This window comes from Micropterus salmoides, unplaced genomic scaffold, assembly GCF_014851395.1.
Source record: "Micropterus salmoides isolate LMB-PRFRI ecotype aquatic unplaced genomic scaffold, ASM1485139v1 Ms_hic_scaffold_8, whole genome shotgun sequence".
In the NCBI taxonomy this organism is placed as follows: domain Eukaryota; kingdom Metazoa; phylum Chordata; class Actinopteri; order Centrarchiformes; family Centrarchidae; genus Micropterus; species Micropterus salmoides.
Window position 1 is genome coordinate 11,456,901 of NW_024044570.1, and position 19,623 is coordinate 11,476,523.

Sequence of the window (19,623 nt, forward strand, 5' to 3'; positions counted from 1 at the left end):
ATTAAACAAGGAAGTATTCATGGCTGCCTCTTATATTAACATATAGCCATATAATATCTCATATATTTGATATGATTATGACTTGAGACATTTTGTAAATATTTAGAGGCATGATACCAGTCTGTACATCTTTAAGCATAAACATTGTTAGTGTTATGACAATTATATGTTGAGAGCAGAAACTGACTGCAAGTTCAAAGTGAAAGAATACCGCCAACACACACACTTTCCACAAAAAAGGTCCTGCGTGCCTCTTGCTTGTCTAGCTCTAATTTCAAAAGCTACTATATGCACAGTTTTAATAGAGATACTGTAGACCTAACATCTCCTGCGGTGTGGCTAAATTGAGAACGCCTAGAGTATTGTTAAGCAGTGTGTTCTTGTCCATGACTACAGCAGCTCGCAGCAGCAGTGCACCATCTGCCAGGTGTTGTATAATGCAGTATTTATGTGTCTTTCGGTCCTCTACCCTACATGCGTGGGTCTCAAATTGACATACATGTGTATGTAAAGAGTGTGTGTCTGCCGACTTTATCTCTCATTGTCTCACTTTGAAATAACCTTTTGAAAAGTTTAATCCAAGATACTCATTCTGTTTCTGATAGAAGAGAATATGAAAAAAAAAAAAAAAAAAAAAAAAAAAATATATATATATATATATATTATATTATATATATATATATATATATATATATATATATATATATATATATTTCATATTAGTATTATTATTATTATTATATAGTGGATGTATATTACCTATTGCACATATATTTTGTATACTTTAATGTAATTTGATGTATATTGTATTTGTTATTCATACTTAGGGTTAGGGTTACTTACAATTATACATGCATGCATAGTATACACTTATCTTAAGGTTTTGTAATGTATACAGTACAATGCATATGGCTTTTAAATTAATGTTTTATGAAATGTTTCATGCCATATTTCTCATTAAATTTCTTTAATAATATAATATATCTTTAAATTTCAGTTTTTGTGATATCTTTATCTCATAACATGTCCTGTTCATGTCCCTTTTTTTTGTTCTGTGTGTTGTCGCCTCTCTCTGTTATCCAGGGTGATCAACGCAGGAAAGAGCACTTTAAATGAGGACCAGGCTTGTTGCGAGGTGCTGGTACTCAAAAGGAGACCTGCAGGAAGCTCTGCGCCCAACAGGACCCCCATGACCCGCAGGAGGTCTTCCCTGCCCAATGGAGAGGGTTTAGGCCTCCGGGAGTGCCTGGTCAGTCCAATTAATGGGTCTGGTTCAGTTAGGAAATATTTACCTTTTCCATGTGTCCAACTTGAATGACATTCTGCAGACACATTTTATGAACACAGGAAGGATAAGTTAAGAATGAACAAAATGCAACTGCAGTGAGATCTATTACCTCCCTAGAATTAATAACATACTGACAGGACGGATAAACATGTGTGCTGGTAACATCATGATTTCTGGGTATTGAAGTAAAAAAGAATTTCTGCCATCTGCTGAGGTGAAGTGGAAATTCTTATAAAAACGTGAGTGTAGGAGTTTAACAAGTCATATTCTTTTTTTCTTATATTTTTAAGAGCAAACATTTAAAAAAAATAATTTTAAAGAACAAATAAGAGCTGAATTTTATCATTTGAATTCAAATGCTATTTGGGAGTGGGCCATCATTTTGATAAAATGTTAATGATGGTCACAGATTGGAGTCTACATTTAAACATTTATTCACTGATGAATAGCAGGTAATGATAAGAGTTGATGAAGTCTTTGAATGTCCCTGGGGCCTGCTGTTAGGAACCACTGTCCCCTTATCCTGTGCCATCAGCAGTTTATTGGGGCGTATAGCACAGCGTCCTTTACACACCACAGTTGCCTTTAACAGCTCTTGACAGCCACTAACACGGGCAGGCAAATGCGAGTACGTTTGCTTATAGAAACAAACAAATAGCCTTTAACCTTAGTTAAATATTAAATATTAATTAATAATAGTCCTTCCACGTGTACAGTATGTCGTGTACAAAAGAAAAGTGTTTGTCATTATAAAAATAAACTTACTGCTGTTTGCTTTTGTAGGCCAGTGTACTACATTTACACAGTATATTGACACACTTAAGTCAGTCAGTGACAATGGTGGCTCTGTTCCTTTTTGTTAGAAGGCTGAAAATACGATTAAACTAGTAAACATTGATGTCTATCCCCTGTATTTCACTGTCTTTATGATTTGACATGCACTCTGTGATTTCTGTATTTCCTCATTGTTTGTTCATCTCTAACCCTTTCATATATAGAACTTTGTGATTTCATTTCTAAAGGCAACATGTATCTATATATATAAAGTAATACTTCTGCTAAAAATGTCCCCTCAGTCTGCAAGTATTTTACTCAGGCCCTCCCAGAGCCTACAGCAAACTCATGCAAGTACCTCATGACTCACTACTGCAGTGATACTAGACCAATGAGAGTAGTGTAGAGCTTTTCTAGTGCTCTTTGTTTGCTTCATAGGCTAAAAGTTGTACTGTCTGCCTGCAGTATATTTAGAAAATCAGAGCTTTAGTGTGTGCAGAAATATGTGCAAGCAATCATCTATAATCAGTGACCAGAACATACGCAGTATAAACCCTGTCCCTGTAGAGGTCAGTCAGCCCTCTCTTTTTTACTTTATATATGTATACTATACGTTTTATTATATGTGACTTAATTACTAAGATTGAGTTGTATTTATCAGACATGGAAAAATCATGGCCATTGGTTCCTGGAGTGCGGAAGATCATAGAGTTGCTGCGACAAACTCACAGGAGTACAGTGAATGAAGCAGATCCCAAGACTCTTTGTCTAAACGTTATGTGGAGGTGGCACTTTGAGGATGAACACAAAAGACAATATTCAGTTTTGTAACATGCAGTGCATCATGGCGTTTCTATTAAAACCTGCAGATTGAAGCATTGATGAGCCTACGTTAACATCACAGCAGACCATCAAGGGTATTCTTTCATCAAAGGGTTTCATTGAATTGATCAGTGCAGTCCCCCTGAAAGCGTTCCCACTGAGCATCTACAGAATGGGGTGAATTGAAATGCAGTAGAATATAATGTAGCTTTCACTCATAACACCTGGACCATACAGCTTCCTGTCTGAGTCTCTGGCAGCTGTACGCGGGGCTAAAGTTGGTCCAACGAACAAGGGTTTCTATTCTTCTGGTCACCGAGACAGTACCACTGATGTGGTTCCCAACCTTTTTGGCTTGTGACCCTTTACAAATAATCTCCTCATGCCACCTGCCACAGGTTGCAATACAATTTGTCAGTTTCAAGCAATTTTATCAGTGTTGTTCCCCCCCTTTCATTTGAATATGTTTTAGAAAAGAAGTAAAATCAAGCAGAATTTCATAAAAAAACAACAACAAAGATCAGAGAAAGGCACAAATTTGTATAGCAGAAATCACTTTGTTTTTGTTCCCTTTTTTTTCTTATTTCCGCCTAAGATGTACAGTATCTTTAGATTATTGGGCACTACACTGCATTTTATCATATGACTACAAGAAGAAATTAAGTTTTGACTTATACCATATTCACACTTATATAATGTTGGATGATGAGTCTTTACATTTTGTACATTTGATAACAAATATACTGTACCTTGTAACTGGAAATCATAAATCCCAGTATTGGATGCAGCTGTTGCCCAAGGATCCATTTAGAGATGATTACCGTATTAGATCTTGAAATATCTGATTGGCTGTTATCAACTTCTAATTGATTACTACTACAAAAAGTTAAGCCATGGCTAGTATTCTCAGCTTTTCACACACTGGATGAGTTTACTCCATAGAAAATACAGACATTTTCAGTCACTGTTTGGTTGATCAGTATGAATGTGAAGTCTGACAAAACTCCTCTACTTACATTCTACATCCCGCAGGTGTAAATATTGACACAATTGAATAATGTGTCTGTGTTTGACTCCTCTATATCCAGGACAGCTCTGAAGACCTAACCTTGCACTATTGGGCGTTGTTTGATGGCCACGCTGGCTCTGGGGTGGCTGTTGTGGCTTCCCACCTTCTGCATCACCACATCGCACTGCACCTTCAGGAAGTGATGGAGATCATCTGCACTCCAAACCTGGTGCCCCCCACATGCCTTGGGGAGGAGCCTATCAATCACCACCTCACCCCGACATCCCAACGCGCCCTCACCAGGGCCGCCTCGCTCCGTGGTGCCGCAGGGGCTCCGGGTTCTCCCAGCACCCCACCTATGCGCTTCTTTACTGAAAAGAAAGTTTCACAGGAGAGCCTGGTGATTGGAGCCATCGAAAACGCTTTCAAAGACATGGTAAGAGGCATGTGCTTGGTATGAAGTAGAAATCTGAAAGTTGTCATTAAATAAGGTGCCGACCTTTTGGCAGATAAGATCTTGGATCACCTGTCTGATGTGCAATGAATATTCAATACACACCATTCAAATTACAGAACTTAAATAAATGTTTTCTCGCTGCTCCTAATCCCTTGTTGTACAATGAAAGACAATTTTAAAGATACTGTCCCTGATTCTGTTTTTGTACACATTTGTGCCCCCTAATCTTGTCAGCCTAACTTTGATGTTAAAAGTTGAGTTTCATAAAAAGTGAGCTGGGAGGAAACTTTTCAGCTCTATATTATAATTAGGCATTTTATCCCTAAACTTATGTACAGTATGTTATCAGTTTATGATGTCTAAAAGTATTTTAACTGTTGTTTTTCTGAATATAGACTCTCCTTTAATGTCACTTATGTACTGCTATTTTAGTTAATCATTTCCTATAATCCCCAGAACAACATTGCTTGCCATCCTCCTGTGAAATCACCCAGAGTTGTATCTTCCATCTGTGGTTTTATCTGTATGTGGGGGGAAAAAAGGGTTTTTTTCTGTTGGTACTGCTAACAGAAAAAAAATAACAGTTAATCTGTATTTTTTTTTTCTTTCCTTGCATGTGCTATTTACTATTACTATTTACTTACACAGATACAACATAACATAACTTGGTAAAAACTACACTCTGATACAGACTCTTGTACCAATTTGTGTCCAGCATTTCCAATCTACTGTTGATTCACACAGTAGGCTGCCACATCAGTATCATTGCACATACGGAGGATTTAGTATGGTTATTTAACATCCATTAAAATCGAATTACTAAGTCAATTGATATTGATTCACTGTAATTAGACGGTCAAGCGTAATGCACACAAGCCTCCCAGTTTCCTGCTTTTGGTTTACAAGAACCATTTCCCTGTTGTTGACCTGGGGACACAGCGTATAGAGTATACTTTATAGCACAAACACCCTTGTTTTATTACATATCTCAACCCTGAAAATGATTCAGTCATTCAGTGGAAAACATATATCAAAACTCTTCAAATCACATTAACCCACCTCTCTTCTGCCAATCCATGTGCTCAGTATGTTCCAAACAGTTAGTATTTCACCAAACATGCTTATTGTCGGACTCATTATGCAGCTGTCAAGCCAACATTGGAGTATTAGCATTTGATACGCAAAAGTAGGATTTTTAGGTATTTACTGTACTGCTGTAAGTTGACATGAACTCATCTGGAGTGTTGTTCCCTTTTAGCAGCATATGGTGTCTGTCAGTCAGTTGGCAAACAGCACAAGAGCCAGGAAAAGTGATGTACTTTTCCCTTATAGTTGCTGCAGGTGACACACACTAGCCATCTGGCCGTAAGTGGATGCTGGAGACTTAACTCATGCATGCCAAGAGATCAAGACCAGAGCCAATCAAAACAGTGCGAGCCTGCCTGACAGGCTTTGAAGGTGAAGAAGTCAAAGGTCCCTGCCCTCAGTTTCAACGTCAGGCTTTTGATCAACAGTCTCTGTTATTTTTGTCCTTGTTTGGGTTTCGAAAGAGTAATGATCTTATGTATAGCTGCACTGAGAGATTAGAGTCACACGTCTTGTTCTGAAAGTGGTTTTACTTGCAGTAAATTATAGATTGCCATGTAGACAGTATAATGCATGCCAGCAAAATTTAAACAAGCAAATGACTTACTTAAAACAAGAGGAATTAAACTATTACACAAAAATATAATGCTCCACCCTTGTTGCACCTACAACTAAACTAGATGCAGTATTTATAATGATTAAAGCTACAACTAACAATAATCACCAGTTACTCTTTTTAGCAATTACCAAAAGTTGTCAGTGTCAAAAATCATAAGTTCTCACAGGACATGGTGAATGTGATGTCTTGTTTTGTCTCACCAACAGTCAAATGCCCACATACAGTATCTCACAAAAGTGATTACACCCCTCACATTTTTGTGTGTGCACTGAAGAAATGACACTTTGCTACAGTGTAAAGTAGTGAGTGTACAGCTTGTATAACATATTGCTGTCCCCTCAAAATAACACATCACACTGCCATTAATGTCTAAACCGCTGGCAACAAAAGTGAGTACACCCCGAGGAGAAAATGTCCAAATTGGGCCCAATTAGCCATTTTCCCTCTCCGGTGTCATGTGACTCGTTAGTGTTAGAAGGTCTCAGGTGTAAATGGGGAGCAGGTGTGTTAAATTTGGTGTTATCGCTCTGACACTCCCTCATACTGGTCACTGGAAGTTCAACATGGCACTTTAGGCAAAGAACTCTCTGAGGATCTGGAAAAAATAATTGTTGCTCTTCATAAAGATGGCCTAGGTTTCCAAATTATTTGCTAAAAGCTAACATTTGTATTGTGGGTGAGATCACTTGGGGTTAAATCAGATCTTGACAGAGGGCAGTGCAGACCAATCTCATTAGAAAATATAATTTCTCAGTGCATCCTGGTGTTTTCACCTCTTTACCACTAGATGGCAGTGTGCAGTTAAATATTTTTTACCAAACTACATGGCCAGAAAAAGGGAAACAGTGCATGGAGATACTTGTGGTTTGGTGTGTCTAGGTGTGATTAATGCTTGATCAGTTAATTAATTGAAAAGTCTATTTAGATTTTTTGGTTAATGATAAGGTGTCATAAAGATCGTGTTTTGAATTACTTATGATAACGATAGAACTACAGTTGGACAGTTTTAGAGCAGGATTGAGATCATAGGATATTGAAGTTATGATCCACTACTACACACTAAAGTCAGTACATATTCTGACTGTACAATGCAGTATTTTTTCTCTTTTGGCTTTATTCTTTTCTCTTCATATTTTCCTTCCAAAAACATATATGTCCACGACAGAGTAATCCGCAAACATCAATATGTCTCCTCTCACATGCCTCTCTATTTATCCAGCTCTGAAGCTGCACTTTTTAGCCCTCTCTCTTAAAGTGGAATTCAGTTGAAATCCACCATTTCAAACACTGCAGTTGCAGCGTACCTCAAACCTTACTGCTACAACTGTCTTTAACTGTCATTAATTGTTCATCAAGGTCGTCACAACATTTCTCTCCTCACATGTGGGTTCTAATTACAGTGCCTACTTTCTCACACAGCTGTCATGTATTTAAATTTCAGTGACCATTTATGTAAAATTAGACTCAATCTAGTTCAAGTAGTACACATTTCTGTTTGGAACAAAAAAACTGTCACTTCTACTTTTGCTCATTCTTTATGAAAATGGGAACTGTCAGAGAATCTTGGGAAGGTTTGGTATCACTCTAAATCTTTGTATCAGATTATACAGAACCTGTATCTCATCAGCGAGATGCGCATTTAATTCTTCTCTCGGCCGACTCACTGCATTCCTGTGGAAGTGGCCGGTTTGTGTAGAGCAGCTGATGAAGCCCAGTAAACACTCAGGGATGTGTAAACATAAAAAGGAATGTGTAGCTTGAGACAAGGCTTATCAGCCAAATAGTTGGTTGGCCTGCGACAGTAATAAGACTTGAGATAACTGGCTTCGTATGATCCTCCTCAGTATAAGACATTTATTTGTAGCCCCTGTACCTGGTGTGTATATGTGTTTTTGGTCATGTTGAGCTGGACTACCATGCAGACTGTCACTTGACATCTTCAGAAGAATCAGAAACAGGTTTGATACTTATTGTCTTTTGGCATACAAGGAATTTGCCTTGGTATTTTGGTGCATAACAATAAACAGAGTTAGAGAAAAGAAAAAAATACTACAAAGGTCAAAAACCATAAATATAAACATTTACAACAGAAAATATGATGTTTTTAAAAATGAACACTGCTGTACTCTGTATGAAATGAGGAGATTGACCAAGAATCTGCAAAAGTTAAAAGTTAAGTATAAAGTATATGTGCAATGTACATTGATAACAATCATGTATGCTAATGCTACATCTAGTGTCCATGGGGCAGGATAAATAGTCTGTGTCAGTGAGGGTCCTGGGCTTTGTTGAAGAGGCGTCTTACCGCCGTGTGATTATTTTAGGGATCAGTTTATGATTTGGGTTATCAGACATAGTTTAACATTTGGGGAAATGTGCTTGTTAGCTTTTGATGTCATCATAATCTGCCTAACAGCACCTCTAATGTTACATGCATGACTATTTCTTGGCCGGGAGCACTGACTTCCTGGAGTCTCCGCTGTTTGCCTGGCAACCTCACAGTGATGATAAGACTCTGATTTTAAATTTTTGTGCAGATTATACAAACGCGATATGATGTGGTCCATGCTGAGTTTTATAGGCTAGTCAGGCAGTATTTATCTTTCTGTCTAACTCTTGGCAAGAAAGCCAGTAGGTGTTTTTTCCCAAAATGTCTAACTATTTCTACTTTTTATTTCTGACCTCTAGAAGCGTTGTGGGGATGTGTTTGAACACCGGAAAGAGACAGGGTAGCTGTTTCTTACTAGATCTAGTTATATTAATCGTCTCCTGGCTTCAGCAGCGACAGACCTGAGAGTGGTATCAATCGTCTTTCGCCCAGACAGAAGGCAAATAAGTGGATTTCCCAAAATGCCAATCTATTGTCGGTGTTAGCAATTTTATATACTAAATTAAGCATGCACATTTTGTGTGATATGAATTGTTATGAATAGTAGTTTAACCTTCCATCCATTTTCTATATTTATTAATATTTTTTATCCCAGCTCTATTTCAATGAGAAGCTCCATACAACCAGGACAGGTTGCCAGTCTCTCAGGGCAGTAGTTTAACCATTAATACATGAATATTGACAGTCACAATGGCAAGGTGTGTGACTGTGTGAGTGTGTGTGTTGGCAGTGGGTTATTAATGCTCTATATTAAAGGAGCATTAGCCGATTTTTGAAAAAAAGAATTTGCCCAAAGGTCCTTCTTGCCCTCAAAAACAGCTTATATGCTACCATTTGTCTAATTAGTTCAAATGATTAATTCAGCTAATTACCTGTCTCAATGTCCATCATCAGTTTTCCATCTTTTCTGACGTTCAACCTGTTTCTCTTTCTCTTTCTTTTTTAGGACTAAGGATTTACATAGTCGAATCAGAATCGTCAAGTCTTGCCTATAGTCGACTTGAATCATCTGTGTTTTTGTGCATGGTGATTGCAAGCTAAACTGAGGCTTATTGTTGACCTCTCTCTCTCTCTCTCTCTCTCTCTCTCTCTCTCTCTCTCTCTCTCTCTCTCTCTCTCTCTCTCTCTCTCAGAGAGCGCGCGCGTAAATGTGGATTTCAGAAGAATATATTTAATTCTATGTCTAATTCTGCTCTCACTTGCTCAGAGGATGGCAGATTTTTTTTCACTTACTGGATGATAACTTTATTTTCAGTCTGATGTGAAATCTGGCAATTCCTGATTTGTCAGTCTTAACTTGTGACATTTAATTTGAAGAGGTGCAGAAACTGTTTTTGTATTAGAGTGGTAGTTAGGTTGGTGGAATGGGATATGCATATTGCCTGCTGCTGATTTTGCTCAGTTGGCAGAAGTGGAGAGGAGAAAGGTGTAGATGTTTATGCAGACATTTTCATTATTAAAGAATTTGCCTGCAGCAAAAAGTATGGGATACGGCGAGGAAAAATATGTATGGCTCACTATGGATTCATAATTCATTCAGGGTGAAGGACACATTTGTTCACCCTCCCCCGACACATACATACATACACACACACACACACATACATATATACATACATACCCATCCTCTATACTCATGCTTTCTCACTCAGAAATGTGTTCAACAGCAATAGTGGTGCGCGCGCGTGTGTGTGTGTGTGTGTGTGTGTGTGTGTGTGTGTGTGTGTGTGTGTGTGTGTGTGCAACTGGAAAGTATGATAGAGTGCAGGCACACAGAAGGCGAAATGCTTTAGCTGGGGTAACTTCTCTCATGGGAAAACATGTTCGGGATGGCCTCGCTGCAAATGTGTTCAACATTTTTCATCTCACTCAATCTGTTGATAGTGATGGAGGCATGCCAAGAAGGTGCCAGAGGGGTCATTCATTTTCCCGGGATAACTTCCTGCTTCTGTTTTGCAATTAAAGGCCCCTCAGGAGCTATTAATGATCCAACAATAGCCATGGAAAACATAAAAGGGTTAATCCAAGTGTGAGCAGCCTGGTTCAAATGTGTGTTAGCGTTTTGATTAATTCGCTGACAGGTTAATTATTCATCTAATTAATGAATTGATAGCAAGGGTTTTTTCAAATAATTTTCTTGGTTTAATTAGCAACAAATTAATCTGGGCTAATTAACTGGTGTAATAACCAGTGGCCCCTCCAAACTTTCTCTCCTATCCTTTCGGTTTCCATTCCGTTTTATTGCTCCTTGACTTATGGCGCTGTTGATAAATGAATTCATTATGGTGCTATAATTAATAATAGCATCATGGCAGGTTTTAAGTATCTGGGCATTATTTTTACTCAGTATCATGTTCTTGCTTAAATGCTATGTGCCGCTGCGTGATAGGAAAAATTTTGACTGTGATGATTAGAAACATGATTATGTGCAGAGGATGGGTTTGGATTATGTGCTCTCATCAAAGGATTTATTTGGGTGTGTATGTGTGTGTGTTTGTATTTAGGATGTGCAGATAGAGAAGGAGAAGGCAGTGTACAACATCTCAGGTGGCTGTACTGCTCTGGTGGTTGTCTATTTGCTTGGGAAGCTCTATGTTGGGAACGCTGGGGACAGCAGGTGAGATGCACTCATGCACATGATGACTGTAACCTTGCAATGATACACCCATAGCTCTTTTCTCTGTCACTCACCTTCTGGTGCCCTGCAGCCAGCAGGAGCAACAGTGTCCCAGCTTAAATAAGTTTTATTTTGTCTGCTCTTCTGCCTCAGAGCTATCATTATCCGGGCCGGGGAAGTCATCCCTATGTCAGCAGAGTTCACACCAGAGTCAGAGAGACAGCGACTGCAGTTCCTGGTAAGGAAGAACCTTCCAAGTGAGCACAGCTGTCAGATATTAGAAGAGCTGACCTTGCCTCCCGTTGAGACACCGGCTATGCTTAGCTCTGTCTCTCTTACACTGCCTGCTCTCTCTGCTAGCTTAATAGACTATGGAATTGTTTTTCCTATCCCGTGGGCATGTCAATCTTTTTTACTTTTTCTGTTTTTTTCCCTTTTCATATCAAAGGCCTATATGCAGCCCCACTTATTAGGGAATGAGTTTACACATCTGGAGTTCCCGAGAAGAGTTCAGAGAAAGGAGGTGGGAAAGAGGATGCTGTACCGTGACTTCACCATGTCAGGATGGTGGGTTGATTGATTTATTCATTTTTGGACTGTTTTAATGGTTAGATTAATCTCTTAATGTCAAATACAATGCAAAAGTGTGACACACCATGCAAACTGAGGACACCGCTGTTTTATTTCTCCATTTTGCTCCTTCACTATGTGTGTCCTCCCTGCTAAATAATTTAAATGCACAGTATGTAATTTTCTGCCGCACGGGGTCTCTCACATCAAAACAAGAACAAAAGACGTAGTTTGATGACGTTGTGAAGTGGCATAGGATCATGGGATGTGTTGTCTTCATAACCATTGCATTCATTGCAGTTAGCTTCTCCCAGTTAGGATTCCTTCAGTGCTCACAGTTTTCATAGTTGAGGAGTTTTTTTACTGGGAGCTGAATTATCTGCAGAGATATCCTCCTCCGAAACAAAAGGTCCGGGTGAATAAAACTGGTAGAAACACTGAATAAAGCAGTTTCACATTAAAAATCATTGTTTCTCTGATGCTGTCCAAGAGGGGCTGCTAGCCGAGCTTGAGATTGAGAAGATTATTTTTCTGATAATTTAAGATCCAGACTTTTAGGAGGTTTTTACAGGGAGCTGAATTATACCAAAGGTCTCCTCCTCTAGAAAACAAACAGACCCGGTTGGACCCCGCTAATGTTTGCTGAGCTTGTTTCTGTGATAACTTCAGATCCAAACATTTCTTACATCCCTGTATTATGTGAAAGTATTGTGTTATGTGAAAATTATTTCCTAGAGTTCCTTGAGTTATTTTCTACAGTGTACACCTTATTAAAATAGCAATAGTAAAAAGCTTTATCTTATTCTGTGTACAGCAATGTAAAAAAGTAATCCAAAGCTTCATTGTCAGAAGGAGACCAGGATGGCCTTGACGTTTCTGCTTCTGTGTGTGAGAAAGGAAGAACAGATCTGTGGACACAGCAAGGACCCAGCTCCTTATCTTCAAGTGCAGAGAGCGTTAGAAAAAAAAAAGGTCAGAGATTGAGGGAGATGGTGTGAGAATGAAGAAAATAGAGAATAAATACTGACTGAGAAACAGATGGAAATGTGAAAGCAAGAGAAAACATAGTAGAGAAGTTTCCAGGGTGCAGATTATTGAATTTAATTTGTGACAAGGACTTTGACCCTGATTAAAACAATTATAGTTACAAACAATTATATTTACAAACAGCAGTCAATAAACTACAGTACTATTAATATATATAATACTATTAGTACCTCTACTTTTACATTACGGTATTGCTGAAGTACATGATTTGGATACTACATCCACCACAAAGTAAAGTAGTATAAACAGCAAAATGTACTTCAAGTATCAGATTATATTATTTATTATTATAGTGGACAAATATTACTGGTACACACTAATACAGCATTGTTTACGTTGTTGCTGGTTAAGGCGAGGCAACTTTGAACTAGTTTATATACTACTGGGAGATTGAATCTATTACACTATCTCTTAAAGGCTGGTCATGTGTTTGGTATGTATGCCTATTATTTGCTTTTGAATTGCAGCCATAGAAATACTCAAGTAAAGTACATATACCTCAAATTTCTTTCATACTACCACGTTATTGCTTTTAAAAATTAAATTAATCACTTGGAGTGTTTTAATTATGTCTACCCCCTTTAGAAAATGTGTTATGCGTATGTATACCCTTATGTGTATACATACAGTATGTGAGTGGGAGGTGCAGGTGTCTGAGGAGAGATGACACCACCTCTGTGCGGTTTTATGGCGCCGCTTGGTTAGGCAGATGTAGGTCAGTCAGCGGCGGTGTTCCTTATTGAGCCCAGAACTCTCTGCAGCCTGTCGTCTGCCTGCTTACTGTCTCAGAAGCGCAGACGGCCTGTGATGTATTTTTAATCAGGTTCTACCCATAACCCAGTTCAGCTTGTTTCACCCGGACTACGTTCGGGTCTTAAATTAGTACCGTGTCAGACAGCGCAGCTGATGTGCTCTGCTCTGATGTGCGTGGGTGTGACTTAACTGTGTCATCTTGTATAGGTGCTCTTCAAATACTCTATAGGTACAGGGGATCAGGTCTTATGTCTCTGCAGCTTTCTGTCTGCATGTACACTCTCCTGTCTGTATGTGCAGCCAGTGTGCCCACATGCTGTTTTTGTGTGGGTGTAAGCTGCCATCCAATTCCCTGAAATGCATCCATGATCAAGGCCACGCTCTAATGAAGACATACAGGTCTGCAGCCCACCTCTCTCTGTCTTCTTCCCTCGCTTTTTCACCTCCTCTCCCTTGGCCAATTGGACCAGAGTGTGAGCTGGTTTTGGCGTCGCAAATTATAATAGTGGCCGCTGTCCAGGATGGAAGGCGGTTTTGTTTGCAAGACGTCCCAGAGTGATGGATGTTGAGCGGCTGGCCGTGTTCGACATGATCCAAACACCGCGGCAAAACAGCCTGGTGGAGGGAAGGTGGGGAAGAAGGTGGGTAGCTGGAGAGGAGAGAAAGAGGAGGGAAAATGATCAAATGAAAAGGAAATGTGAGAAGATTGAGGATATAGAAGATAGAAATAGAGATAAAGGAGGAGAGGAAAGGCTAGGAAGAAAAAGGTTGGCAAGATGTAAAGGAAAAATGAAAAAAGATGGTAGGCCACATAGAAAGGTGTGGTAAATGACAATGCACGGTGCTAAAGCTGTCTCTCTTTAGTGTCCACACCTACTGGGTTGTCTGTCCTCCCCATGATCCTATAAACAATGAATGAGAGAGGAGGGTGACTAACACACACCTTCATCACTGTCATACATTTTCACTCCTTCTCCTGCTCCTCCTTCTCTTCCCTTGTTGAGTCATTGGGTCACTGCGATTAACTCTGGCCTTGCTTTGCTCCTGAATGCACCACTCAATCTCTCAAAAGCCCATCAAGGTTGGCCAAAAAGTTTATTTAAACCCAACTGTTAGTTGAACCAATTTGTCTGACTCATCCGGTACTGACACAGGCCCGCCGCAATGTCACCTCACAAAGTCTGTTGACTAGTGTGTGTGTGTCTGGTTGTGCTTGTTTTTTGGACATAGAGATGTTCACTGAACAAAATTTTAAATGCAACATTTGTTTTTGCTCCCATTCACCATGAGCTGAACTCAAAGATTTAAGACTTTCTCTATGTACACAATTATGAGGGAACGTGTAATTGGCATGCTGACTGCAGGAATGTCCACCAGTTCATTTCTCTACCATAAGCCGTCTCCAAAGATGTTTCAGAGAATTTGGCAGTACATCCAACCGGCCTCACAACCACAGACTACGTGTAACCAAACCAGCCCAGGACCTCCACATCCAGCATCTTCACCTCCAAGATCTTCTGAGACCAGCCACCCGGACAGCTGCTGCAACAATCAGTTTGCATAACCAAAGAATTTCTGCACAAACTGTCAGGAACCATCTCAGGGAAGCTCATCTGCATGCTCGTCGTCCTCATCGGGGTCTCGACCTGACTGCAACTTCGCACAGCCATTGAAGAGGAGTGGACCAACATTCCACACATTTATTGTGGCCATGCACAACAAAAGTGTTGCGTTTATAATTTTGTTCAGTGTATATAAGTGTGTGTGTGTGTGTGTGTGTGTGTGTGTGTGTGTGTGTGTGTGTGTGTGTGTGTGTGTGTGTGTGTTACACACTGCTAATGTTTCTCTGTCAGCCCTCTTTGTACCGAGTGGAGATGACATCACTCCTCTCATCTCCTGCCCATCTCTCGTCACCTGCAGAGAGGATGATACAACCCCCTTCTTCCCTGCAACTCTCTCTCTCTCTCTCTCTCTCTCTCTCTCTCTCTCTCTCTCTCTCTCTCTCTCTCTCTCTCTCTCTCTCTCTCTCTTTCTTTTTGTGACACACTTGTCATCTCAAGTCTGACAGGATGGATTTGCTGTAAACACAAGTCTTGAGAAAGGAGACTGTCCCTGATAGCAGACTCTGGGGGTTACATATAAGACATCTTTGAAATAATGACACACAATAAGTGTGTGTCTCTATGTGGTAGTTTGTTTTAGGACTCTAACACTTCTCTAAGGTGAAATACTCCAATGAAAGCTGTGATATGGTGGGAGAAATGCTTTTCCCCTTTTTTTTTAAATACAAAGGAGTAGTACCTGCTCCAGTTTAATTAGTGCCTCTTTCATCATCAAACTGCTGTTTTAGAGATTTTTCCACAGCATGAACACTGCAAACATTAGTGAGGAAAGTCTTCTACGGACCATTATTTTGTGCTACAGCTCTCTGCTCAGAAGCCTCACAGTCTCAGGCTGCTAACTGTATTTCTGTGTTTGTGGGCTGCGTTCGCTCTGATAGTCCTTGCTCTGCACACTGTTAAAAAAGTGCTGAGTGCAGCAGTATAGCGCTCGCCTAAGGTGGAAACATATGGTCTCTCTGAGTGGAACCAGCAGTAATGTAAAAACCATCCTGGTCCCTGCTAATCTGCTTCACAGCAGCTGAAAAACATTGGGTAAGGTGTGTGGGGCAGGTCTGAGTCAACATGATATTTGTTTTAAGCAGCTTTTCAGACCAGATAGAAACATTCATGACACTTATGAACATTTGTTCCTTCATTTCCACCAGTGCAAAGGCTAAAATAAAGAATAACCTGTATTTCTAAATGTTATTTGATCCTGGTGCTTTCAAACTGAGCCAGATTTTTCTATCTGTATCACCGGGTGTGAGTTGTGAATGGAAAATTTTTTCCTGGCAGCTCTTCTGGAAATTGACTCAGATTTGCAATGTTTCTGATACTGTATAGTGACACAGCTGTTCCTCTGAAGTAAAACTGTTAAAAAAAGGTGTGCTTGCTAAGAACAGGGTTTCTTCTCACAGCAAGTTTCTGAGTTGTAGAGGTGAAAAGTGTATCATAAGACCTGCATGGCATAAATACATACAGAATTATACAGTCTTTCTCCTTGTACTGCAGCTCTGTCTGGGCCCAGTCTGAAAAGGTTAAATTATTCATTAGTTGGGGAAGTTTAAACACTGCTCTGAGAGCAGGGGAATGTAAATGTGGATACTCTTGCTTCATTCAGCTGCTTTACATCCAGATCTTTAGATACATACATGCACGTACACAGACACACAACTGCAACACAGTCCCAGAAAACCAACAGTAAACCAAGAGTGTCCCAAACATTCAAAGACGTCTCACTCTTTGTCGCTATGGAGACTTTTACAAGATCAGTTAGAAAGAAAAAAAACAGGAGGAGGAGAAATAGGCTCTGTGTCGTTCTCTGTGCGATGTCTGGGTGGATTTTCCTCACAGTCTCTCTTTTTCCTACTATCCATTCTCCTTGTTTCTGTGCCAGTCGCCTCAGCAGCAGGGCCTGCGGGGGGCGCGGAGGCGATGTATCTCCAGGACACGTGTACGCTGCCTGCCATAAACAAAAAAACCATTAACGTGTACTCTCTCCTCTGCGCAGGGCGTATAAAACCATCGAGGACGATGACCTTAAGTTTCCCCTGATCTACGGTGAAGGGAAGAAGGTAAGAAGTGCTTGGCAACCACTTGCTGACAGAGTTACTCCCACGGCCTTGTGTGCCTCGTCTGTAATCAAAGCTCACCAGGGCACCATTAGTCAGCCCCCCAATTCCCCCTGTCAATGTGTGGCAGAGCCAGCTTGTGGAAAGCATTCCTGACCTCTTTTTCCACAAGGATTCACATCCTGCACCAATATACTGTGCAGAAAATATGTCTTCTCTAATGGACTCTGTGCTTTTATGTCCCTCAGCAGGTAAAATGTAGCACAAACACAGCTAGGGGTCAAAGGTGGGACTCCCATCGGAGCTAGATGATGAAAATGTGATGTAAGCCAGATGAAAAAGTGTCCAATAAGTGGCACATGTTATTTGGAAAATGACATTTTTAAAACACTGACTTGCAGGAGAATATTGTCAGCACTTTGACACAAAACATAAAAGAGAAGGCCAAGAGCTCAGTACACTGTTCATGACAGTTTCCTTTCCCTCAGTGATGCTGTACATGTGGCGATGTGCAGCTTCATGTCCTTGTTGTATTGAAAAGGTCAGAGAGGAAACATAATAAATCTGAATATGTTCTCACAGTGGCGTACTCCAGTTTTCTATTTAACACAGACAGACAGTAGATTTATGTTTGACTGATGACTGGGGCAGATGTCACCCCACAGCGCTCTCCTCCTGCAACCGCAGTCGGGTTTACCCCTGCACAGTTGGCCGTGCCCACGTCGCGTCCTCTCCCTTTGAAGTGAGGCGTCGAGATGGATGGCTAGATAGAGTAAGGGGGCTTTGTGCGAGGGAGAGGAACGCCAGAGAACTTCAAAGCCCGGCGCGCAGCCTGCTGGGCCCCAACGCTCAACAATTAATCCCAGGATGTTTCCCCTTCTCCGCCGGAGGAGCTTTGCCGCCACTTTGAAACACTCTCCCTTCTCTCCACCTCTATGTCTCCTTCTCTCTCCCTCTCTGTGCTGCATACTGATCCAGGCTCTTCCTACCAGGCCTCTCTAGCCCTCATACTCCTCTCCGCATCATTATGTGCCGCCCTGTCTCAAACGCTGTACAGTACAGATTCAATTAGCCCAGTTCCCCAGTCCTGTGCCTGCAGCCATTTTTAGAGGCACTGGTGACGATCTGTGCAGACAGTAGGAGTCAAAAAGAGTTTTGTACTGCTTACAGATTAGTTTGATGGCGTCTGGGGCTCTGGGAACGATCATTAGGCACTCACAAAACTAGAAGATGCTGACGATGAGCTTGTGTTTATTTGCCTAAATGCTGCTCATCCATCCAAATAAAGATTCCCACTGGGAGTAGCCTGTATCCGTCAGTGAAGTATCACTGGGGATGTGTCATGCAGGATATCTCTACAACTACCAGAGATGAATGCAATAAAGTCACACAAGGTTCACAGAAGTCATGCGGTATTTTAATGAACTAAGTCTGAACTACATCCAAGGAAGATTTAGTAGAAATGCTCTTGGTCAAAAATATCTTGCTTCACAGTTACAAACATATATTTCAGAAACCTGCCTGAAATACCAGCAGTCCATTAGAGCAGTTCATCAGAACACCTACACAGCTGTTAAAATCATCACTAAAAAGAAGTCAGACAGGACAAAAAAGAGAAATACGCAGACAAATGAAGGCCTTACAGACTAATTTCCTCGTTCAACTTGTGCTTACGTTCCTCCCTGTACAGAAATCGAAAGCACTTTATTAGAGAAGCTGAACCAGTAACACTTGAATTGGTTGTTGCTTTGTTTGACTCAAATGGAGGTTGTGCTTTACATGCCTCTGCTCTTTTGCAGGCTCGTGTGTTGGCAACCATTGGGGTCACCAGAGGTCTTGGGGACCACAATCTCAAAGTGCACGACTCCAACATCTACATTAAGCCCTTCCTGTCCTGCTGTCCAGAGGTAGACTTCATTTTTAATTTTGTCCTTCACTATGTCCTCCTTCACCATGTGACAAAGTGAAATTACTCATTAACATTATCCTTTATCCGTTTGAATTGGCTAGTTTTTACTAACCAACTCATTATAAATCGTCAGTTCAATTAGTGATTTCCTACATTTCCACTATTTGAAAGTATTTATCTTCTAGTATTTATCTTCTAGACAAGAGATATTAACTTTTTGCTTACAAAAAAGGTTGGGAATCAATAAATTGTTGAATGTCCCAAAAGTGAAGTTTCAATGTTTGCTTTCAAAGTAAAGTAAGGATGATCTGGAGGGCCAGAACCTCAAATATTTATTATATTTATTACAAACATTTCTGCTGCCAAAAAAAATATCAACACTATTGACATTCGAGCATTTATGCATTAAAAAAAACAGAAAAATGCAACTCACAACATCTATAGCAGTGTGTTAGCAGCATTCCAGTGTTTATGGTGGATCTTCCCTTTTATTTTATCTCATAACCTTGGCCTCCTGATAGAACGAGAGCACAGAGGTAACGATGTAAAATGCCTCCGGCTGTTAACAGTCCACACTATGAACTATGTGGTCAATTTGCACATTAACATT

At 40.3% G+C, this 19,623-nt stretch overlaps 1 protein-coding gene across 1 annotated transcript in view; it reads left to right on the forward strand.

Annotated features, from left to right (window-relative positions):
• Positions 1-19,623, forward strand: part of ppm1h (protein phosphatase, Mg2+/Mn2+ dependent, 1H) — a 34,042-nt gene that overhangs the window by 9,213 nt on the left and 5,206 nt on the right. The window contains 7 exon segments of the mRNA XM_038705935.1: positions 1,084-1,249; positions 3,973-4,329; positions 10,949-11,061; positions 11,215-11,299; positions 11,510-11,628; positions 17,044-17,107; positions 18,904-19,011. Of these exon segments, the coding sequence (XP_038561863.1) occupies positions 1,084-1,249; positions 3,973-4,329; positions 10,949-11,061; positions 11,215-11,299; positions 11,510-11,628; positions 17,044-17,107; positions 18,904-19,011 (1,012 nt within the window).